Source organism: Labeo rohita, chromosome 12, assembly GCF_022985175.1.
Source record: "Labeo rohita strain BAU-BD-2019 chromosome 12, IGBB_LRoh.1.0, whole genome shotgun sequence".
Lineage (NCBI taxonomy): Eukaryota > Metazoa > Chordata > Actinopteri > Cypriniformes > Cyprinidae > Labeo > Labeo rohita.
The window spans coordinates 8599444-8625933 of record NC_066880.1 but is presented as its reverse complement, the minus strand read 5'-3'; the positions used below and the strand labels follow the sequence as shown (position 1 = coordinate 8625933).

The following is a 26490-nucleotide window of genomic DNA, read 5'->3' as shown; positions in this document are numbered from 1 at the left end:
AGCCGAGAGTAATTCATTTGAAATGCGAAACCCCAACTCACAATACTTTCCAAATAGCAATGCCTCGACTTTTTTTGGTAAGGCAGTACGAAAATCCTCATTTATAGCTTAAACAAGTGTTTTTACATTAACCGATGTTTAACGGATCACTGCACAGAATTTTTTTTTAGAAATTATTTTGGTCTACTCTTATATTCACACACACACACACACACACACACACCACATACCCACACCCACACAGATCATATAAATATTGCCAATAGATTGCAAGTGACCATTTAGTGACTTAACCATTTAATTCGTTCTAAAGTCATTTTCGAATATTATATTGCTGCTTCTATCGTTTTTACAAATCGATAAGCTAGCAAACGGTCTTAGCTTTCCAAAAAGTGGCCAAGCAGAACATCTGACCAGGGCATTAACCACCATCATGAGCTCTCTCCATTTGAAAGTGTGTGTGCACATGTTTTAAGGTGGACAAGATGTTATCCAACATAGCGTCAGTTTTCTTTGAAACAAAATAGGCTCGAGTCGTATTTAAATTCAGTCGGTTCTCAGTGGGAATGCAACGTATGATCGCCCTGATCGATTTGTGGACATATCGCATTCATTTCTAAATCACTTTATCTATAAACGTCCCACACACCTTTCCCAGTATTTTAGAACAACCTCTCCAACGCTGTTTTTATGAGGTCTAAATAAAATTGTGGCACGACCGGAATGCACGTATAACATGGCAGTTGTTTGTGTCTATCGAGTCTACGGATCCCCCTTAAATCTGGGCTACGTTTGGTGGGAATTCCTTTTTGCGCGGCTGGCCAAGGGCTCCCTCCCGTAGATCCAGCGGGTTTCCCCTCCCCCTCTCCACCTCAGCGGCTGGGTTGGGGAGGGGAGATCCCCTTGCACGACTCCTCTCCAACCCTGCTACCTAAAGACGCCTGTGAATTTGCGTTAAGAAGAATGGCGCGCCTCCGGTGCTTCAAACCCTGTTTTGGAAATGGACGACGGTGCACCTACAGCGGAAGATATGCAACAATGTCTTGCGTTTTTTGATACGTCTAGATCGTTGCGGTGGAATACAACGGTGAAGAAGATTGCAGAGCGGACTGTATCGTCTGGAGCAGAGGGAGGGCTAGATAGCTTATTTCACAGTTTTGTCCGAGAGCGTTTTTTTAAAAAAAGGCAATAAATGGCAAAACGAGCATTAACCTTCTTCTCCGTGCAGCGCTCTCATGGTGTAATGCAACATGGTCACGGATGTCGACTATTTGTAAATGTTTTCAAATAGTACTACTAGACCAGCAAGCGCTGCAGCATTGGTGCGTCATAATGACCAACAAGAGTTGGAGAATTTGGCGCGAGTTTCGAATGTCGCGCTCGCTTGTTTTTCTTCTGCTCGAGCTCGGATATTAGTCGTACGGTAATGTAATGATAAAGGTAATCGCGCCAGTCAGCAAGATTCGGTTAAACAAATTCGTCGTTTTCACATCAAGGATGTTTTATATGCAGGAGATGTCTCGGAGGTGGCAATGCCATTAAGGTGGGATACAGTGATTTATTTATTTAGACTATATTTAAATAATATTACAGACTGTTGTCAAAAGGACATACATGAATAATTAATTGGATATACACAGTTTTTTTAGAGGACAGTTGTTTGAATCATTGGTAATATACAGGAGCTGTAAACTAGGTCTTATTAATTCAAACAACGCGATCTACAGCAATCGCGATCTACTGGTGTTGTTTTCATAGACATCCTATAAAGTCTAAAGATAAATTAGCTTAGCCTATGTAAAAATATAAACATATAAAATTCTATTTGAATTATCCGACTTATTTATATTCTAAAATACAGAATACACTCTACCTTGTGCTATTTAATTTTAAATCCACACATACGCAATTGCGGTTCGGATTCAGAAAATGAAACAGGCTTAAATGGTTATTAATAATGTTCAGCATTCTTTTTTATATTGCCCTTGATTTGCATTGTATAGTATTTTTATTTATTAATTTATTTAACCCTTGCAAAGCATGTTTTTTTTGATACAAAATGGTGTAATCAGATGAATGGTTTACAATTTATTGTTTCTTCGTGTGAACAATAAAAGCTATTTCCATGACCTTTTAACGTATTTTTGTTACATCATTTCGTAGACGTATTTAACAAACATTGAGTAACAATTGAGTATATATGTACTAGGTTTTTATGTGTCTTTTTAAAATTGTCCTCTTTAAGATTTTTAAGGTCTGTCTTCTCATTTTTATATCGTTACGAATAAAAAAAAGGTACAGTAAGAGTTTGTTGGTACAATTTTAGAAGCCTACAAGGAGTTCAAGGAATAATATTTGTATGGCGAAATGTACATTTTGTGGGTGACAGAATTGCCTTAAACAAAAAAAAAAAAAAGCTTTGTGTGTGTGTGTGTGTGTGTGTGTGTGTGTCATAATTGAACGTGTGTATGTGTGTGTTTTTATCAACATGCACAAAAGCAAATCCAATTCAGCATTGAAGAATAGGCCCCAGATAATTCAGGAAACATATCTTGTCCCGAATCTAAAGAAAGCTACAAGCCTTTTTATTTTTTCCGACCTTATCTGCTATTTTATTCTGTAGACATATTTATATGTAATTGTTTTACCGCAGTCCATATTATATATTTATTCATACCTAAATTGTGTTTTATTTGTGCAGATGTATATTATGCAGTGTGGACTTTTGCTTATGTGGGGTGGGGTTGATATGAGTTTTGTAATATTTTTACATTAAGCTTATATACTTATATCTTGTAATTTTGAAATGAACCGTTCTTCAGATAATTAATAAACTGGGTATAACCAGTTTACCTCACAAAAACAAGAATACAGGAACACATAAAGACTATTTCATTTGCCTCGTTTTCTTCTTGCTGTATAACAATAGACTGAGCCCTGCAGCGAGCTAGTGACGAGTTTCTGAAGTTAATTCAAACTGACTTGAGCAGAAGGGTTTTTTATGAATACGATGACGGAGATAGTAGCGGTATATTCTTGAAGGAATAGACTAAATTTATAATAAATCAAGACAGTCAATTTGCGCATTTTTGTGGTATTATGTTTAATGGAACATTGTGTTTTACAATTACTCAGTCTTTCTGAAAAAATTTTCACGCCAGACCAACAGCCTGCCTATGACCCAAAGCCTTACTCCGAAGATGGCCAGTAGAGTATAAAGGCCAAATAACCAGTTTTTCCTCGATTATTTTCAAAAGACCAAAGACACATCTGTGTTTTGTACATTTTCCAGATTGACGTGGGTACTTGATGTATAAACCATTCATTAATTTATGCAGGCTGCTGGCCAGTATAGGGCCTCTCATATAGTTCGTGTTATCAGTCTTTTCACTTCATTGACAATACATCGCGCTGCCAAACGTATTTGTGATATTTATAGACCCTTTAGAAGCCCACAGAAACGCTTTTGCTTAATATTCCTAATATTTGAATCGAGTAATATTTAAAATAAATTTAAATGAGGTGATTTTATACGTAAACGTAAAAGATAGTCTAAGCATATAGACTTAGGCCATTTTACAATTAGGCCTACCAATAAGTCCACTTTAATTTATTTGTTTGGTTGTTTCTAAGCTTGTGGACAGTTAACACGCGTAGAAGATAGCAGATGAGTTAATGTGTGACAATTTATATGCTCATATAATAGCTCTATGTGTTATGTAACCGTAGTTTAATGCAGTTTACCAACTATTCAATGCTTAAGGCAAAGCAATAAGATAAGGAAAAATAATAAAGCATATACAAAATCATTTATATTTACTCATGCATTTATTTATTTATTTTACATTCTATTTATTTTTCTTTTAATTAACTCTGTTTTCAAATTTAGTAGACTGACAAATATGGCCACGAATTACTTCACGAACTTCTTAAAAATATCATACATAAATTGGATATGTAGAATTATAGGGCCTATATGAAGTCGCGAACATTATGATCAGCTGAAGTGTTCAAAGCAGTTCGGTTCTTCATTATAGTTTTAAAACACACTGGTAACGCTTTATAATAAACTACATTTATTTTTAATAGCATTAATACATTATTTTGTATACACTGTGTAAAGCTCATATACTTTGATGTACATTTAAACAGGCTAAATAAAAATGCCGTAAATCATTGATTAATAAATATTGTAAAATTAATGCACATGAAGTACTGATCTGTGTTTGTTAATTTACTATTAAAAACAGTGATTTTACCGTGTTACCCATATATTTACATGCAATTCAGTGGGCCGACCGACCCGTATGAAGACAGAAGGTCCACAATCGTAAGTGCTCTATGGAAAACTCTGAACTCTCAGGCAGGAGACTCTCTCGCCCCCCTGAGGCAGCCTCATACCTTTCTCTTTGTGTCTGAGGTGCCCAGCTGAGAACTAAAATATCACTTCAAAATGCCTTCTAAAATTCATTATGGATTTATAAGAAATATTGGAAGCCAACGGAAGACAAAGAGCTCGCAGCTATTTAAAGTGGAGTCATGACTGAAAATCGTCAAACTCAAAACCTAATTAAGCAAATGCTGATTTGAAAAGTTCAACAGCAGTCGATGTGTTGATGGAACATTCTAAGTTGTTAAAAAATACACTTTAAATAATTTGTAAAAACATTCATCAAGTTTTCAAGGAATGCCACCAATGTAGATCATAAGTATTATTAATAATAACTACAACAACATCAGTACAAGTCATTTATATAATAATTATATAATTATATAATATATAAAATATTTATAGAATTATATATTTAATTAAATGTTAATAATTAATAATAACAACTACTGTCATCGCTTATATAATACCGGATTTTTCTATGAGGCCTACCTTTTTATACAATAAATTATTTTTTTTACTTTTTTTTTTACATGATAAACGTATTCTTAAAGCTTAAAACTCTATGTTTTAAATATGTTACCTGAACATTACTGAACATTTAGAAAACAAAACGGCTATCAGTCGACAGAAACCTGCGCTGTAAAACACAGGAGAGCCCGTTAAACACAAGTCTAAAGCCGCCGTGCTCATTTAACCGGCTATTTAAAGTAAATCCAAATACCTTTCTGATCCTTTCTGGAAACGTGCGTCTTTCCTTTGATTATTTTGGCTATGGATTTTAAACATCTTTTGAGCAACGTGACTTATAATTTTAAAAAAAAAAATGGAAAGGCGTTTGCATTCTTTCCTTTTTCTTTCTTTCTTTCTTTCTTTCTTTCTTGCTCTTTTCTTTTCTTTTATTTTCTTTTTGGACAAATACAGTGTGATTTCAGATTAAACTGTTAATACATAAAATGGCAAACACATGTTACAAACATTACAGAATTAACCAAAGCATATTCTTTAGGTAATGAAATAAGTCAAACCAGAAGCATGTCTGTTTTTACCCACTGTTTTTCTCACAACTATATAATATGTGGTTTTGAATGACCCTGGCTATTTACTGCAAGTTCCTGTTTATTTTATTTTTTTAAAGTTACACTGTATCGGTACCGAAGCAGTTTTATAACCGCCAAACGCAGAATGCAACTGAGTGATACTGTTCCTGAACATGTTTTCTCTTGTGTGTGTTTTCTCTTTTCATAGTGTTCAGTTTCCTGTGGTTGTCTGAGCTCTGCATGTAATGACCAATGAGGATGTGAAAAGACTAACTGCTGATTCTAATGGTGCAGTGGCCATGATGAATGTCCATTCACTAGCCTTTAAGACTTTTACATTCTTTCACTGTATTGATATATTGACTGATGATCAGAGACTGACCTGGGGAATATTTCATGCAATGTTATATTCTTTCTTTCTTTCTTTTCTGTTTCTCATTCCATTGTTTGTCTTTAAAAAACAAAAAAAAAAAAAAAAAACACTTTTAAGCCCTTTACAAATGTTTTGACAGCAATAAAAATATTCGAGAAAGATCAGCACAAACAGATCTGCAAGTCACTTTATCTTCTTTCTTAAGATGCTGGTTGGAAAATGTTTGAGAAAATAGTTGTAAGATCAAAAATTATTCAGACTATCCAAGAACATTTCATTTTAAGACTGATGTATTATGCTGTTCATTCCGAAAACTATCTTTTGCTCCTGTCGTGCTTATCATATCATAAAAAAAGTGCTGGGGTCAATCAGTTTCGCCAGCCTTGCAGGTGTTCTGGCCAATGACTGGGACTTTTTTTTTTTTAGCTGAATTCTTCCCTGTGCTGAAACCCCACCGAAAACACCCCACAGGCTTGTAAGGTACCGAACATATCCGAAGACTCAGTGGCCTTTCTCTGCACTTTGGTCTATCTGCTTTACCTCCAAGGCCCATGGCTATGACTGACAGACAGTGATGACAATAGAGATCTCTCTTTCTCTCTGTCTCTCACTCCCTTAGTCTCTCGCTCTCGCTTTTTCTCTGTCTGCCTCTCTGAGTGAGGAATGAGTGTTGAATAGGAGGTGCAGGGGGTCTTGGAGCGAAGGGTGGGTGGGGGTAGGGTGGAGCTGGATTGGTGCTTATTTAATTGGCTGTCAGACCTCCTGGAGTTTCAGCATTTCCACAAAATGGGATGAGCCTCCCTCTCCACCCCTACCCTACACCCCCCTCCCCCCCACACATGCACACCCCTGACATCTTTTCAAACTAATGTAATTATGATTCCTGGGGATGTATTACGATACACTGACTCAACATGCATGCACAGAACAGAGAGCAGCACAACTGAGAATAAAAGCAAACCAGAGTTTAAACCTCTCCATTTAAACTGATATGACTTTTATGGTAAACGACAATGCAATTTTTATCCAAAGAATCCCCAGGAAATCTCATTGGATGATTCCTGTGGGAAGACAGACATCATCTGTGTCAAAGAATGCTAACATGAAATCTGACTCCCTAAAAATTCCTAATATATGGATTGATAAGTGTGTGTTATCAAAAGTGTGAGATACAGTGTCATTCAGTCTCATAATAAAATAATAATAAAACGTTTTGGATCTGTCATTTATTTATGAACTCCTTCTATAACACAAAGTTAATCCACAGTTGTTTTTATATATTTTCATACAGTATCTAATTTCCTGACGTTATAGACCTCTTTTAAAAATGTTAATAAAAAAAATCAGAGTTCATACAATGAGAAACTAAAGCAAAACATACCGTAACATTAAGAACCAATAGCTTTTTAAACAATAAAAATGTACTCGTTCTAAATTTCTAGCTCTTTGTTGTTTTTTGAAGCACAACTTAATTAGGCCTAATAGAAACCCCGCCCACATTTACACGTCGATAACCCTTGTTCTGTGTTCAGAAACTCCGCCTGACAAGTCTTTATGGCCATGCTCATACAACAGCAGAATATGGTTGTTAGTCTTGTATTAGAGTGATTAATACTTAATGTGGCTACCTTCATACACTGTTGGTTATTTACGAGAGTGACAACAGCATTCTATAACCGAATTCACAGGTTTAACAATGGCAATCTGTAATCGAATTCACGAACTTCGAATCATAACCGCCTTTTCAGTTAACAGGCCGATGCTGTGTGAACAAAACCGTAATACTTGTGTGTCACGTCACACAAAACTTCGCATTAAACAAACGTGTATTTTAATTGTGTAGTTTCAGTAACTTACAAAGACGGAGACAGGTCTGTATAATCCGTGTTTTTTCTCCGGTTTTGTGGTTTTCGCGCGCAACTCTCCACTCACGTATAAAAACTGCTGGCGGTAAATTTGAATTTGACTGACGAACGCGTGGTTCTTTCGAACTCATCTGAGGTTCAGCTGTGATAATACACTGTTTTGGATAGCCTATCTCATTTTTTATATTTACTGTCAAAGGAAACACACATCGAAAATTAAAGTAAATATCAAAGAACATGATGATACTACGGGCCAGGAAATAGTTTTTTCTTTTTTTTTCTTTTTTTTTCTTTTTTTGAAGTGAAACAAAAACTTGACTAACACTATGAACTAAAGGCAAGAAAATAAATAAATCTAGTGTAATTTATATATATATATATATATATGTATATATATATATATATATATAATTGACTATCATGCTGTATAGCATGAGTGGTGCATCAGCTTCATCTCAACTTTCATTCAGTGATTGTGTACTGTTCTTAATTATTACAGCCTTTGTGAGGTTCAAAGGACAGAATTACGGTTCAGTGAGATGATCATTGTTCTATGGCAAAAGCTGCAGCAGCGAGTGGTGTGTTTAGGCTGAGAAATAGCAGTGTGATTGCTGACGACAAGATGGCTGAAAATGAACCCCACATTGTCTTTCCAGACAACAGTTAGTTGATGTTTTTATTATTCACAATGACAGCGCAATGCTCTCATTCCGCCGAATCATTACAATCCACTGCACTACTGAAAAAAATCTAATGACAAAACGCATAATCTTGAGACTTTTTTTACTGTGCAACAAAAGTGGTGCAGCGTTTATCATAATGGGCCTTAAATTCTCAAAAATTAACTGCATTTACTGTAAGACGCTGTTTTTGGAAGGCGGTAATGGCCTTCTGCAGGTCCTGTCTCTAACAAGACTTCGGCTCAGATGCTTCCAATAAAAAGCTGAAAAACTCCTGCCTGTAAACCGTTGTGACATATAAGGAGGACAGGTGTGTCTTGCCTATTGGGAGAAAAGGGTTTCTGGGAGAAGAGTGGGGTCCTCTGAAGGGGGAAAGAGCAGCACAGCGGGGTCCGGCAGAGGTTGAGGTTCTGCTCGACTGTCGTTTCCGTAGCAGAGCAGCTCATACATCATTTTCACGTCTTGGGTTTACTTTACCAATCACGGCGAAAGCAGAGGGCATGATGTGGCTGATACGATTAATGGACGGAGGGCAAGAGGTGGTGCGCATGTGTGTGCATGTGTGTTTTGTTGAGGTAGTGTGTGTGTATGAGAGGGATCACCGGCAGGGATAGGGATAACCAAACCAGATGTTGAGGCAGAGGGGAAAGAGGGGTTGGGGAAGGTCATGTGTGCTGTCTTCCTCATGTCCTTTGAGCCTTAAGTCCCATCTCAGCCTCTCAGAACTGTGGAGGACCCCAAAGGACACCGGTGTATGTGTGTGGTGTGTCCAGGTTTGCCTGACTGTGAATGCCTTACAGGGGAGAAGGAATAAGGCAGTGTATGTGTGTTTAAAGATGTGTGCGTCAATCTCAAGGCAGACCTGTCAGCGGGGGTAACCTATGACTGATGAGATCTGAAAGGCTAAGTTTCAGTAAGAGAGATGTTCTAGGGGAGGCCACAGGGGAATTGTATAATGAGTCGAACGGTGAGGCCTGCAACGTTCAGTCCCTCTTCTTAAAATTCAGTCACATTACTATAAAGCCTGCTTCTATGACGCAGAAAGGAAATAATAATTGCACTTCCAGTAAAAAAAAATGTTAAGTGTTCATGTTATGCAAGTTGAAATGCTCATAAAAACATGCTCATGTTTACAGTTCTATCATTTGGAATTTTCTGAGATAAATAGAATATTTAAAGAGAAAAACACAGGGAGTGAATTGATTTATCAATCAATATCCATCATATATGAATGTGACATTAGTAGAATGAAAGTAGGAGGTGCGTGAAAAGTATGAGAGATTGAATGTTTCAAAGGTTGTTTGATTCCATGCTGACTTGGAAAAAAAACATAACATTAAAAACTATTTTGTACAATATTATTTACAATAATACAAATAAATCATATCAAAAATAATTTAAAAGTAAGAAAGACAGAAAGCCACAGTGACGACTCCACCTACTGGTGTACAAGTATACTGCAGGTTAAAACAACAGATCCACGTAAGATGGATTGGTTTGTGTTCTATTTACCTGTTTAAATATACAAGTGAATGAATAAGGAATTGATCAAAAGGAGCAATAAGAGTGTATAAATAAAATAAGGTGAAACACAATGTGATTTCATAGTTGGAATTCACATTCAACTATTAATGCTATTTTCTTCAGTAAACTTCAGCAGATCTTGTTGTTTTTCCTTTTTGGAGGGGGGAGGTTTGGGGGTGGGTCAGACTGTAAATGTATTTTCGTCCGTGCCCGAACTGAGATGATATTGCCACGCCTGTGATGTATAACCCAGGCTCAAGGCTTAGTGGTAAACAGTAACACCTGCTGTATGTATAATTCATACAAGACCCTCTCTCTCTAACGCACACACGTACACATACACAAGCCTATGTATGTGGAAGAGGATTGCAGTGACAAAAACATCTGCAAGGGATTTGTAGAGTGAATTGATACCTAATCATAAATAACATGAACATTTGAAACTCATTTGGTAGGCTGGCTGTGACCTCAGACGAGCTAAAGGGAGCAGGAGGGTTTGTGTATGGTGCAGAGAAGTTTTAGGCATGGAGTTAAATGACTCTAAATGAGATGGGAGATGAGCATTATATGGATGCTGATTGGTGCGGGATGCCCCACCTCACACTGATGAGAGGATCACAGGGATCAGTCGTGCACGCAGGCGGACCCGGATGCAATGCAAGCTCCCCTTGTGCCCCCCAATTAAGTTGAGTTTAAGATTACACAAATTGTAGGCAGAAAAAATGCAGAAACTACTCGTTTTAATGTGGTTAAATGAGACTCTGTGATTGCACAGTGTGATTGAATAGATTAGATTAGATCTTTTTTCACTTCTTGGTTTTGCTTGTTTTCACACAGCAAGAAATAAATGTAAATCTGCAATTATTAGGAATCACAATTTTACAATTGTGAAATATCACATTTTGAGATATAAAGACACAATTACAAGAAATGAATTTACACTGTAAAGCAGAAATTTACAATTCCAAAATATGAAGTGAGTTAAAGTTATTGCATACTTTACAGTCACAATTATGATAAAGTTGCAGTTATGAAAAGTAATTTCACAATTAATAACATTTTGAGATATAAAGTCAAAATTACAAGAAATAAATGTACAATTTTAAAGTATAAATTTACAATTTTAAGATACAAAACCATTCTGTGAGGTAAAATGTAATACAGTCAACGAGATATAAAATTGCAATAGTGAGATGTAAACATACATTTTAAAATATAGTCACAATTACAGTAGTTACAGTCATGAGAAATAGTTAAAATTGTCTGTGAGACATAAAGTAAAAATTATTTGAAATAAAGGTGCAATTGTGAGAAATTAAGTCACTATTACAATTAAGCTGCAGTTATGAGAAATAATTCCACATTTTGACATTAAAAAAACTAGTTACAATTTTCAAATTGTATAAAATATGAAGTTACAATTTTAAAATAAAAAACCATTCTGTGAGGTAAAATTTAATATAGTCACAGCTGTGAGTTCTAAGGTTGCAATTAAAAGAATTACAATTAGGTTGCAGTTATGAGATGTATATCTCAAAATGTTACTATATTTCATAATCAAGAAATTAAATGTATACTTTTAAACTAAAAAGTTACAATTTTGATACATAAAATCATACTGTGAGTTAAAGTATAATAAAGTTAAATAAATGGTGAGATGCTAATATCTAAAATATAGCCACATTTACAATAAAGTTGCAGTTATGAGATATAAAGTTGCAATAGTGAGATGTAAACTCACACTTTAAAATATAGTCGCAATTACAGTCACGAGAAATAGAGTTGAAATTGTCATAATTGTGAGATATAAAGTAAAATTCTTGAAATAAAAGTGCAATAATGAGAAATTAAGTCACTATTACAATTAAGCTGCAGTTATGAGAAATAATTTTAGACTAATTAACAAATTTAAAAAATGTGTTAAAATTGAAAAAGTCACAATTACAAGAAACAAACGTACAATTTTAAAGAATAAAGTTACAATTTTAGGATATAAAACCATTCTGTGATGTCAATTTTTTACACAACTGTGAGGTGTAACGTCACATTTTAAAGTATAGTTGCAATTACAAGTTGCAGTTTTGAGAAATCACAATTTCACAACTGTGAAATATAAAGTCATAACTGCTAAAAACAAATGTACTAAATTATTGTATTTTGATATATAAAATCATAATAGGAGTTAAAGTTGCGGTTATGAGATATAAAGTTGCAATAGTGAGATGTAAACTCATATTTTGAAATACAGTCAGCAGTTACAGTAATAAAAAATGGAATTGAAGTTGTCATAACTGTGAGTTATAAAGTAAACATTATGTGAAATAAACGTGCAGTTGTGAGAAATAAAGTCACAATTACTGTACTCTGTCACAGTGATAAAATAACAGGCATGGCAAACACTGTTTACAAGCCTGTCTCGGAAAGATATATTAAAAATTGAAGTATTTGTAGCTCTTAAGCATGTTGTATGTCAGTGTGCGGAATACACTTTATGTGACAGACTTGGAAAAAGTATGTGCATTCCAATTTCCAAAATGCTTCCAAGAACTTTTCAAATCTGTGGCTTGTAAAAGGTTGCTTGTTCATACAGTTAGTCAAACCCAGCATGAATGAAACTTGTCAGCAAACACACATTTTTCCTGCAGACACTATTTTTAGTAGCAAAAACACTTCAGCCTCACACATGATAGCCGTCTGCCTCTGTAAGCAGTAACACAACACAGGATGTCCCTCGTATGAAAAAAGCATGCATTATGCGTGGAGACTAGAAATGCCGGTGACCTTTAAACAGTTAAGGTTCAAAGTATGAAATGCAGGAATCGTTCTCTATACCTGTCTACGCAAAATGCAATGCATGATTTCGAACTGCACATCAAGGTCATTCGAACACATTTCTGATAGCAAGAAGCTGATGGAAATCTGTCATATTTTTTCTTACTCTTTGTAATCACTTTACTGTTTTATCTCGCCATAAAACACTTTTCATCACTTGCTTCTGCTGCCAGATCAAAGAGTCTTTTTTTGTCAAGCATCTAGGCCGGTACCTCAGAAGGCAGTGGACTTGTTTCTGTTGAAATCGGTTCAGCCCATGTTGGGTGGGTTTAAATATTTTGACACCGGCTTCTTTAATTTGAATCGGCTTGTTTATGTTCTCACCTCAGCAGAGGGAATCATACAAGAGGAGTCTCTTTGTCCGAATTGCATGTGTTTCTTATCAAGGCAGCCAGGCGTAGGCATATTTCCAAACTGCACACAAGGATCCTGTGTGGCTAGACCCTACAGCGCCCCCTACCTGCACGACTTGTCAGCTTGCACTTCATTAGTCTTGAAGCCTTAATTGTTCTCCGTTACCTTTTAAAGATTATTTTCCTTTCGGATCCATCATTAATTATTCACTGCACGCCCTCTATCAACTCGCTATCGTTTTTTTTCTCTCTCTCTTTCAGTGCCTCCCTTCCTCTTGTCAGTGTGATTTGCTGTGTTTCTGTCAGTAGCTGACTCAAGGCAGGTGGAGGGGTTTCCATGTGCTTTCCATTTGCCCTGGACTGAAACGGCCGCAATTAAAACCAAATGTGCAACCTGTGGCTCGCGCATGCAGCGCCGCTCTGACACACAGACGTGTACTCGCTAGCAAATAGTAGGCCGAACAATAACAATTCAGATTTATTGCCTTGATACAAAACGATTGGCTGAACTCTCGAAGTCTGCGTTGTACTGCAGTCTCTGAGCAAGAGAGAACTTAACGTTGTTTTGGTCGGGCGCTAGACGTGCAGAGGCCGGGGTGAGCGAGAGGCCAGGCCGGGGTCACCGGCGAGATTCAGTTAAAAAAGGAGAAAATTATGCGGGCAGCTGAAGTTTCTTTACTGCAGCCAGAATGTCTGCTGACCACATCGTGTAGCTTGAGGACATGGAGTCTATGATTAGAGCCCTGGTAGGCAGGGCTGGGGTGACTCTGGTAAGGTCGCATATAAGTACACCCACATGTTGTAGGAGTGCAGGTCCATATTCCTTGTGGGCATATGCGCCCCACCTCTGACACCTCAAGGCCCCTCTTTTTTTCTGTAGCATGACCTCAGCAAGCTGATAATCATAGTTATTGACAGAACAGGCTCCAACTGTGCTAAACAGTCCCCGTGGACAAACCGAGGTCTGATTTTCCTTTTGTCCAGATATAGGCTATGGTAGTAGTTATATGTACAACATTGCTGTAGGGTGCGGTTGAATCAATTTTGGGATGTTTAGGGCACAAATGTTCACTACATATTGCTTGCTTTCATAAAAACCTTTTGATCAATGTGCGTTTTACATTTATTAGTAGTGCTGGTAGTGCTATCACTTGTACCAAACCTCTAACCTCAAGTATTAAACTTGGGCATAACTAATTACTTGCTGTGTTTCAAATGGTAAAGCTTCTCAAAATAGAGATTCAAATAAAAAAATTTGTGTTACAGACAAGAGTGGCACCTCAAATTGTTTGGCTTGTTGAGGAGAGTGTTATTACTTTTAAAAAACAATGGACTTGCGATTTCCATCTGACAGATGATAAAATGGATAGAACTTTCGCATAGCCTCTAGAACAAAAATATATAACAGGGATCTCCAACCCTGCTCTAATACACATGCATGTAATTATCAAGTAACCCTGAACACCTTGATTAGCTGGTTCAAGGCGTATTTGATTGGGGTTGAAGCTGAAATCTGCAGGACGGTAGCTCTCCAGGAGCAGGGTTGGAGTTCCCTGATCAATAACATTCTAGCAACCAAATGGAAATGTTCTTGCAACCACCGAGAACCCTTCAGAAACCTCCTAGAAATGACCTAGCAACCACCCAGAACCCCTTAGCAATCACACAGAAATGTTCTTTCAACCACTCAAAACATTCTAGCAATCATTCTAGCAAATCAGGTCCTGGGGGCCACTGCCTACCAGAGTTTAGCTCAAACCCTGATCAAACTCACTTTTTTTCTAGGGATCCTGAAGACCATGTTGAGCTTGCTCAGGTGTTTGATTAAGGTTGGGGCTAAACTCTACAGGGCATTGGCCCTCCAGGGCAAGTTTTGAGGAACCCTGATAGAGACCTTAGGTGTAGCCCCGCCACTTTTCAGCACTGCGCTTATTCTCTTCTGTCTTCTGGTTTGTATTTCCACAGCATGAAGGTAAGATCTTACGAATTTATGAATGAACGGCTCATTTCAAAATGATCCCGGCCTACTGAAATTTGAACATTACAATGCTTATGATAACTTTTGTTAACTCTACAATAAATAATTTCACTTCACCGGCAAATTCCTTTTTTTTTCAGTGATGCAATAGAAATATACAGAGCTACCAAAAAAACAGATGTTTAAATACAAAAATATTAAGATGGCTGCAGACTTGTTTTTCTAACAAGGTCTAAAGCAACAATTAATTATTTTGATAATTGAATAATATAACAATTATTGGAATGATTAACTGACTAATCACCAGTTATTTTACTGATTAATCAGTAGGCTTTAATTGATTATTTAGCTTTTACAATTTGTTAAAATATTGAATTATACATATTCTACACACATTCATATAGAGCTGCTTTATGGCAGAAAATCAAGTTTTAATTTGAACTGAAAGTGACACTGGTACTATTTCCTCTTAAACACGTGTCAAAGACTGACACGAAAGAAAAGAAATTGTTGAATTAAGTCATTTTTTAAATAATATTCTCATAGCTTCATAAAATAAAGGTTGAACCGTTGATGTCACATGGACTATTTTATTGGTCCTTACTACCTTTATATGCAGGGTCAGAAAGCTCTTGGATTTCATCAAAAATATCTTACTTTGTGTTCCGAAGAAGAACAGACATCTTACGGGTTTGGAATGACATGAAGGTGAGTAATTAATGACAGAATTTTCATTTTTGGGTGAACTATCCATTTAAAGCAATCTATTACATAAAGTATTATATAAATACACGTCGCATGACTTTACTGGAGTGCCGATTGCAGAGTTGGTGCAAACATATCCTCATCCCTATCATCACATGCTTTCTTAACTGCTGTTTTCTCACCATCATCATTTTTGCTGTGTGTTTATCCTGTAATTGAGAGGAAAACGCACAGAATTATTTAGACAAAAAATGTTCTTCTATGGCATCGTGAAGTACTTGTCAACAATTTTTTTTATGTCGACTAATCATTTCAGCCCTGCTAGCAATCATGTAGATATACCTTAGCAACCTCCCAGGCCACTCTAGCAACCACATAGACATGCCCTAGCAGCCACCAGAACACTGTGTAGTGTCATGAGTTGTGCAAATGTAAAAATCAAATTTCATTCTGCTCCATCCTGACCAGACCACCTGTTTGTAGCATCTTCAAATACAGACAATAGACCTGATCAGCATATTGAGTCACCGCAATGAGACCCAGAGCGCTAGTTATTCCCGTTTCGGTCTATCTGCGGGCTTCATCTAATTTCATAAGAGCTAATTAAGCAGCGAAGGAGAGCTGGGTAAAGGGTTAGTTCCTGCGCTGGAGCACAGAGGGGAACAGTTTTATCTCTGTGTGTCCAAGGGCAATGCCACTCCTCTCTCGTGAACACAAAGTGCCACCCACTATGTGTTCCGTGCCCAAATATTTACACTCACTGCAGGAATGACCCCCACCCCACCCCTCCTTTGATGTGGTTTACAGCTCAAAACTCACTGGAAAATGTGGCTTTGGCACAAAGTCAATGACTCACAGCAAATAAGCAGCACCATTACAAAAAATAAAGAGCCGCGCTGTTGTTTCAGGACACTTGAAAAAGAAAACAAATGGGGAGGAGGATGTAATGACAAAGGGAAGACACTGCTTTATTCCTCAACCACTTTCCTCTGTCCACACCACCACGTCCCCTACAACTGCCAAACACATCAATCGCGTGGCCCTCTTTTCTCTTTTACCTGGAAAAAGGCAAGAATTACGGAGCTAAATTTCAGAGGGAGAAGAAAGCAAAGGAGTAGATGTGGAAGAGAAATATCCCCTTCAAAGTGCACACAGACAGGGCACAGGGAGCTCACAAAGACTGCCCTTGATCAGACCAGTGTAAGAACAAAGGCGAGATTGTGGGGACAGTGAAGGCTTTCATGTGGATAGCCACTGTCTGTGTGCAGGCCGCTCACTCGGGCAGGCGAACACAAAACCAGGGCCATTTGCGACTCATAAGCGGCAAATGAAAAATACACAAGCATAACAGCCCCAAAAAGTATTTGGACACTTAGGCTACACTTCAAAAAATGCATGAAAAAAAGTCATTGCGTTATATGACAAAATATCAAACCAAGTGGCATTTATTTATTTAAAATTCACCCTATCTATTTTGAAAATGTTATAGACTGTTATAGAATGTTATTGTGAACGGTGCATCCTTTTTTTTTGACCTCAAACAAAATGTCCAATCTTCTGATTGGATCTTCCTGCCTTTACTTGCTTTTATTAAAGATCACTGCTGCTACTAGTCAAAAAAAAGGTATAAGCATACGTTAAAAAAAAAAAAAAAGATCATTTGTGAGGATATACATAAGTATGCTTTCTGGTAAAATATTACATTATAATATAATATATATTTTTAAGAAAACTATTAGAAAACTATGAAATATATATCACTATGCTATATATATATAATAATGTATTATTACTAATTATATATAATAATATACAATACATATTATAAATATATTGTTCTAAATTTATATCAATATTTTATATTTATTAATAAAGTTAAGTTAAAACATGACATGTCATACATTTCAAAAGTTTAATGGTGTCCAAATATTTTTGGAACTACTGTATATGCACATAATGCACCAATATGGATATGCATCACAGCATTTCCAGGTCACAAGTGTTCTCTGTGCTATGAGGATATATAAAAGGCAGACTGTGAACTAATAACTGTTTAGATTTATGTGTGATTATGTTTACATATGCCGGCTTTTGACATGAAATAAAAAATAGTGTGTTTCCAGGGCCCAACTGTGCAGTGAAGCCTTTACTTATGGCTATTTAAGAAGACATTTCCTGTTTAGAACAGGATAATGTGTTTCTCTTTGGCCTGAACCTGCAGCTCTTGCCAGCAGCTGCTCTGTGGCGATCCTCACACATTTCTGCGCCACGGAACGAGGGAGGAGGAGGAGGAGGAAACAGGGCAATAAAAAGTGAGAGCGCGAGAGAGTGAGGAGGGGGCCTGAGATTCCAGAGGACCCGGAGCAAGTGTGACACACTTTCTCTGGATGAGTGTGTACCTGTCTGTATTTGCTTGAGTTTGAGTGTACGTACGCGTGTGTGGTGAGCGTGTGTGTGTGTTTCCGAGCATGTGCTCGTGAAGGCTGAGTTAGAAGCGGATGTAGAGATAATGGATGGATGTTGATTCTACACTGTCACCACTGTATGGCCATTTGGAGCCATTAAAAATCCCCAACGTCTCTTTGATTCTTGCTCACTTCAGCTGCTGTGCTCCTTCTGAATTGTATGTGTGTGTGTTAGTGTGTGTACGTGTATGTGCCTATTAGATCTGACAAAACGATCAAAAATGAAAACCATGCTGGAAAGCAGAGAGACACTGAATGCAAGAAATCCATACAAAAGCTTCTGGATAAAAAGAGAAAGATGAAGTGGATGTGATGTAGGCAGAAACAGACTGGCCATAAGAAGCACTAGGAGTTTTTCCATGGGGCTAAAGGACTGTTTTATGAATCTAATTACGCAAACGTTTTATATAAGGGAGAAAAAAAATTAATCATCAAATTGCCCATTTAACTAATGGCATGTAATAATCTCATAATGCTAGATTAGGTATATATAGTGTACATTTGAAATAAAATTGGATTGGTTCTGTTTTAAACAACATGCTGAAGTATAACATATCACGACAGGAAGTGGCATATACATATGCATGTACATGAAAGCAGCAATATCACAATTTGCAAGTAAAAGTTACACACACACACACAATATAACAAGAAAAGTTCCGTAAGAACAAGTCTGCGTTGCTAATTCAAAAATGTCATGTTAGATCAATTAGCAATAGAGGGTTTGCACTTACATCATGGTTTGGTCAGTTACCCTGATGCGCAGCCATATTGGAGATACTCAGATGTAAACAACAGCATGGATTGCACGGCTAATGTACTACTGAATACTTTGTTCGGCTAATTTATTTTGTCTAAACCACATAAAAAAACGTGTGGAAGCAGGACTTAGTAAGCAGGAAAGGGTGCAATATTTTGACAAACTAAAGTTAATAGGTGGTAAAGATATGAACGAGCAGTATTAATTAAGATATCAGCCTAATATTTCACCTATCTGCCCAGAAATGATAAGAACTTACACCAGTATGGTCAAGATATTTGCCCTGGATATCCTGGTTTAGTTCGGCCAACCACAAATGCCTTTTTTTTTTTGCACTCTTCTCCTTGATTTGTTACAAGTTTTGGCAGTCTATAGGCTACTCCAAATGGTTTTCCCTGTCTGACCGATTAGTACAGCCTAAAACATTACAATAATTGCCGAATTTCAGCAGCAATAATCAGCAAAATATGCGAGTTTCGAGTATGCATTGTTTACTTTCTGTGCCGCAAATATGGCCGATTGATGAGGCATAATAAAAACACTGGAAAGCGTTGTTACGTTCCTGAATGATTCAGTGTTTACGCATGAATCGAATGAATGATTCAATGAATCACTCATAAAGACTGTTGTTGATTTTTGAACGGCATTACATCACACTAGCTTTACTATGTCTGCCATGGAAAGATATGGTAAAAAATTTTAATAGTAGTGTGTTTTAATGCGGTTCCGAATTTAGCAGGTAATTTGTTTCGTTTTTGAAATAACCAGTGTTTTTAAACATTTGTTTAAATGAATGGTTCAAAAACTCACTCATAAAGACACTTGCTGCCACCTAAAGGCAAATCGATGTAACCTAGCGTTATGATAAACATGTTATGTATTTATAATAATATGAAAAACACTAGATATTCTTAAAGAAGACAAATGAAATATAGTCTACATAAAATTACATAATAAATGTCCCCATTCATTCCACTAGATCAGTTTTACAATGTATTATGCTGTGTCTAATATTTCAAAATGTATTGTGTAATCTAAAACATGTTGAACAATATAGTGAATAATATGATGTCATGACTGAAAATATTCTCCATAGTGATTGACAACATGAAACAAAGCTGGCCAGTATCAGGCAGACTATTTTAATGTTGTTATGACGTCAGCAAAGACTTTCCTCCGATTTGCAAAAAGATTCTTTATAATATACAGCACACACTCACTTCTCTAACAGAGGAGCCTAATAAAGCTGCACTGTTGATGGAGAAGAGAGAGATTAGGGGTCATAGTCCATAAAAAGGAGGGGGGGGGGCGGGCGTTATATGGTTATTTGATGGAAGGATAGAAAGACTGAAAAACGGGTGAGGAAAGGGGGGTATTCCTGTACCCCATCTGTTCCCCTCAGTCACTACTAAGAAGATACGTGGCCAGGGATGGGGTCAATCAGAGGGCAGGGGCTGGGTAGCTCACTTGCTGCATGTGAAGCCATGAAAGTCATCTAAAAGAGATTCATTAGTAATGTTAGGGGGAGCACTGGCTGTACCCCACTAATTCCTCAGCAGCTGTGAGCCACGCATCTGGTCTGAGCAATGTGCCTGTGATTGGCCGTGTTTCAGTGGGTGGGGCCGAAGTGGGAGGGGCCACTGAAATGATCTGTGATCTATGCTTTTCTCTTTTAAGGCACTGAGCTCCCACTGTCTCCTCTCTTTTTACCACGAGGGTTATAATTAGTGAGAAACGGCCAACGCAAATTTCTCAAAGAATTATTGAGAGGCCCGAAAGCGGCACAGAAAGATTTCCAGAAGCATGCGGTGACTGTTGCTTGTGTAAACTGAGGCCAAATCAAAGCATTTATGGTGTAATATATTATATTTAGAATACACTTTCATCAAGCAAGCCCTAAATGATCCGTTAGTTTTACAGAAACCCAAAACCGCCCCAATCACTCCCCACCGCCACACGGGAATGAGGTGCCTTCTTTCTCCAAGCGGACCCCCCTACCAAGACTGTATATCAAAAAATCAGTCAAGTGTCGGCATTCGCACATAACCATGTCTTAAAAAAGGATTTTAATTGAAGGAACTCGGCGGGAGCCGACACAGGAGCCTTTTCTGTGCAGGTCGCATGTAACAGGCCCCGCCATTGACCGGTCTCCAGCCCCCGTGGCTGATATACGGCAGGCTTGTGTGAGGATGGCTGTGCGTAACTTTTGAGAGGAGAGGCTGCATAGATCAGCCCATCAGCGCAACTCTTGTCACCCTCCTTTTTTACGAGTCCGAGGTTTTTTTTTCCCTGTGTAAAGATTTATGACGAGTTTTTTCTCTGCTATTTCATGGGTGTTTGAGTGGGGTTAGTTAAGCCCAATTCAACATGAAGACCTGATTGAGATGTACTAACAGACGCTACTGTAGTTGGCAGTCGCGGGGGGAGGGATAGGTCGGGTACAGCAAAAGACGCAAGGAAAGAGGCAGGAATGTTTCAGGCCTGTAAAATAGCCGCCTGTCAAGACGAGATGCTTGCCATGTTTGGGTGGAGAGCAGCTTTTAATGGGCAAAGACAATTTGGCGCTCTTTCTGAAAGACTGACTTTCAGTGAATGCTTCGCAGGCATCCAGCGTCTGTACACATGTGGTCGGACAACTGATAAATGGACAGGACAACTAATCTGAAAGGAAAACATTCTCACTTTAATTACCCCCTATCTTTAAGCTGTGTGAAAACTGAAATTATAGCTGTCAGGCCAAGTAAATACTGAATGCACAGTTTTTCCCTTCACAATTGGCATCTTGTGTGTTTGAGTGTGTGTGTGTGTGAGAGAGAGATTCGTCTGAAGCTGTAATAGCAGTATCTGTAACGTAGAGAGATTTAGTCGTTCTAATGGTGTAAATGTCATTCTGACATTTTTACTGTCCACATGCACATGCCAAGGAGCTGCGCTATGCCTGTGCATGTGTTACTGCGGGAAAAATTCCTAACAACGTTGCTGACCCCCACGCAGTGACGTGTCGATGTGTCTGAGGCTGTGTTCTGCTTATTTAAAAAGAAATATCCATGAAACAATGAACACTGTTTTCAAGCACCAGTTAATATTCTGTGTCATCTCCCAAATGTTCTCGCTCAAGTAGAGCTGTAACCACTATATACACTGAGAGGGAGACATTTCCCCTGATAATTTAAATAGTATATGGTTCTTTAATGATGAATTCTTATATTTTTACCCTCAATCTTTTTGGCATTTGTTTAAATGTATATACACTATTCAGATTTTTTGTTTTTTAAAGAAGTCTCTTCTGCTTACTAAGCCTACATTTATTTCATCCTGAGTACAGCAAAAACAGCTAAATTTTTTTTTTTTATTTTTTTTATTTAAAATAACTCTTTTCTATTTGAATGTATTTTAAAATGTGATTTATTCTTGTGATTTAAAAGCTGAATTTTTAGCATCATTACTTAAGTCATATGACCCTTCAGAAATCATTCTAATTTGGCGCTCAATAAAAACATTTATTATTATTATTATTATGTTGAAAAAGCTAAGTCATTTTTTTTTTCAGATTTCTTTGATGAATAGAAAGTTCAGAAGAACAGCATTTATCATAAATAGAAATCATTTGTAACATTATAATGTCTTTATCATCACTTTTGATCAACTTAAAGCATCCTTGCTAAATAAAAGAATTATTTTTTATAATTTCTTCCCCTAATCTCTCTCAGTCTGTCTATCTATGCCTAAATTAATTTACAAAACATTCTTAATTCAATTCTCAGTCACACACAAACTTGCAAATACAGTACACAGTCTCAAGGGTTTTCTTCTAAACTGATTTTCTTATCTTTATCACTGAGTCTGCTGTATTTAAAACACACCACCATGAATCTGAAATAGATTTGAAACTCATGATCATCCAGTGATCTGATTTAGTAAATCACATTAAAACAGGTGACAGGACTGTTTAGAATATTTAAGTAATCGATTAGCGACTGAGCGTTGACAGATTATTGGCACAGGATCAGGTATTCGTTTCTTTTATTGAATTCAGCCCTTAGTTTCAACCAGGCTCCCGTTATAAATAGGTCCGACCTTTGGTTGAACGGTTGATTGAGGCATTGCACAAAAAACATCTATTGTTCCTTTTATTCACAATTATCAACATAATAGCCGTTATCTGCAGCCTTTAGCGATGCTGATGGTTAATAGAGAGGGCTTTAATAGATTCCAGGAGGACAAAGGTAGGCAATGTTTAGCTGCACATGTCAGTCTTTTTGTGTGTAGGGAGAGTCTGCATTAAAAACCTCATTCACAAGGCTGGTTGATGTGTAATTAAATGTGATTACTGCCGCAGTCTGTGTGTGTCCTTTCTGAGGTCACTCACGCACACACACACACAAGCGCCGCAACTCTCCGTCGCCAGGTTTCATCCCCCTTCCTTGGCTTCCTGAGGAGCCTGTGACTTTGGTGGCTGATGGGAAATTTTGTGCATGCCTGAGCTCACAAAGGCTCTCTTTCAGCCGCATGCATGCTTGACCTCTCACAGTTCATCGCCCCGCTTTGTGCTCCCGTGACCTCGCGCTGACCAGGGGTTTCCCCTGGAGGTCAGTGGTTCAATCGGGTGGCTGTGTCTAATTTCTTCCTGGCTACAGAATCTCTCCCCCCCGCCACCAAATCTGCCTTGCAATCTGCCCACCGTCTCCCCTTCTGCTGGTCGGGCCTAATTCCAATCTTCAGGGATTAGGTGTGGAGTGACAAGACCCTCCGGCCAATGGGCTGACTTGTCAGTTAGGTTCGAAGGCCAGTGGTACACAATAGCCAGACTTTTCCTGTCTCCTACCTAAAACCAGCCCCCCTAAAACAACACACTAAAATCCCCTCCCGGGAGAGCGCATGCCTGACTGGGGCACGCTGGTCCAAACCTCTCTCCTCCAAACACACCAGTAACAGAACAGAAGCCTCTGTTGCCGGGATTCCGCGGGGCTCCTGTTGCAGATCAACATCCCTTGTTCCTGTTTCCCTTTCCTGCTCAAATCTCTGTCCAAATGAAACAACACCGTGTTTCGTCTGTGTAGGTGCTGTTGACAGACCGAGCCATTGATATGATCTCTGCATGCATAAATTCTACACCGTGTGTCAAAGTAAAGCATCGCGGGACTCAAACGATATTGCATGTGTTAGTTACTTTGAAAACAAAACGAACAAACCGTCAACTACCAATTTCAGGTATATTTGTCAAACCAAAGTGAACTTGGCTGAGGCAGAGTGTAATTCCACTCCTGGCCACTGGAGGCAGCAGGGCGCACTGGTGTCTTCGGTAACGCCACACTGGCAGCTCCGCTGCGCGTACTTCCTGGTTACAGATTGGGGGATACAAGGAAATTTCTGCGTAATTCTTGAAATTTCTTTCTAAATATTTGTTGAATCTCCAGTAACTTTATGCAGACGGCACAAATTTAACAGGAAGTTTATTTATAAGCGTTTTAGAACAGTCATGAATCGATTGTCACTTAGAAATGAATGACTGATGGGAAAAAGTGTGGACGTGGTATGTAAACAAACTTTTTTTATATAACCTCCTCAGTCTTGTTATAGGAAACTTTATGAGAACTTATGAGAAATGATAATTATTGTACTGGGTAGCATGTTAAATTAGCAAATTTAAAAGCAGTATACAATAATTGCTTTTTCTGGTGTGTATAATCTGTATAATATTCACGGAGTCATATGCTGTCACATGCACAATGATATCACTGTGATGAAATATTTTTTTTAAAAAAAGCATACACAGCATATTTTCTGTGTTTGCTACATGTAAACACATGCTGCCATTTCTGATTTTAAAATGAGCCCCTCAAAAAAAAAAAAAACGACCAATCAATTTGTTCCATGAGTTGTGTAAAACTACTCAAAAGTGCTCCTGACAACACAACTGTTGCCATATGGCAGGAAAACCTAAAACGCATCTGACAACTACACTGAATGTTTGTAATCAGTGCAGCAATTACATATATGCCGTTTTTAATGTTTTAAGGGAATCTAGTTAAACATGTCTGTAGACCAACAATAGATAAACGCGTTAAATTTGTTCCAGATGTCATTCTGTAATCATCTGCTTTCCTTTCGCATGAAAGGACAGCTTCTGTATCAGTCTAGCATCTTTTGTTTAGTCTGTTTTATATGGAGTTTACTAGAATAAAATTTGTGTTATTATATAGTTTTTTATATGCTTTGAATTTCATAGATTGCTGTTTTCTAGAAGCTGTCTGCATATTACTTTTATCTTGTAAAGCATATAAGCTGTTTAATTGATTATTAATGGTTTTTGCATTGCTGTATTAAGCTGTATATTCTTCTTTATACACTACCAGTCAAAAGTTTTTGAACAATATGATTTTTAAAGAAGTTTCTTCTGCTCATCAAGCCTGCATTTATTTGATCCAAAATACAGGAAAAGCAGTAATACTGTGAAATATTTTTTTCTGTTTAAAATAACTGCTTTCTATTTAAACATAATTTTAAAATGGAATTCATTCTTGTGATCAAAGCTAAATTTTCAGCATCATTTCTCCCTTTTTTAGTGTCACCTGAATCTTCAGAAATCATTCTAATATGCTGATTTGCTGTTCAAGAAGCATTTTTTTATTATTATTGTTATTATCAATATTTTTAAAAAGTGTAGAGTGCATTTTATTCCAGGATTCTTTGATTAATAGAAAGATCCAAAGATCAGCATTTATCTGAAATGAAAAGCTTTTGTAATATACACTATACTATTCATACACTTGGGGAATGCTTTAAATTGATGATAGACATGTATAATGTTACAGAAGATTTTTTTTCTGATAAATGCTGGTGTTCTGAACTTTCTGTTCATCAAAGAAACTGTAAAAAATTTTACTCAGCTGTTTTCAACATAATAATAATAATGTTTTCTGAAGAATCATATGACTGGAGTAATAATGCTAAAAATTCAGCTTTGAAATTACAGGGCTTAATTACATACAAATACAAAAATGTACTGTTTTTGCTGTACTTTGGATCAAATAAGTGCAGGCTTGGTGAGCAGAAGAGACTTCTTTAAAAACACAAAACTTATTGGTTAGAAAACTTTTGACTGGTACTGTATATATAAAGCATAACGCTAGCAAATGAGTACTTTAAAAAAAGAAATCTCTCTGTAGGGTTGAATGTGATGCTGATGTTTTGGTTTTCTTCTGCGTCTCCACAGAGCATCATAGGGACCAGTTGAAGGACAGCTGCATCAACCCACTTATCTCAATTAAACCGTAGGCCGTTGTGGAAGCACCACACACACCCGTCTGGACGTTAGAGATCTCAGCTGTCAGAGAGCCAAAATGACTGTGTCAAACTGGGGTCTGATCATGAATGTTGTAAATAGCATTGTGGGTGTGAGTGTCTTAACGATGCCCTTCTGCTTCAAACAGGTAAACACTGGTTAGAGTTTATATGTGCTGTGTTGTTTTGCATGCTTATAGGAGGATTCCATGTGTTGAAATCTGCCATACAGGCTTGGAGC

At 37.4% G+C, this 26490-nt stretch overlaps 1 protein-coding gene across 3 annotated transcripts in view; it reads left to right on the top strand.

Annotated features, from left to right (window-relative positions):
* Positions 1-24272: 24272 nt before the first annotated feature.
* slc38a10 (solute carrier family 38 member 10) overlaps positions 24273-26490 on the top strand; it is a 34773-nt gene continuing 32555 nt past the window's right edge. For all 3 annotated transcript variants that reach the window (XM_051123985.1, XM_051123983.1, XM_051123984.1), the window contains exons 1-2: positions 24273-24498; positions 26182-26398. In XM_051123985.1, coding sequence (XP_050979942.1) covers positions 26309-26398 — 90 coding nt within the window. In that variant the 5' untranslated portion in view covers positions 24273-24498; positions 26182-26308. The remainder of the gene's footprint in view (positions 24499-26181; positions 26399-26490) is intronic.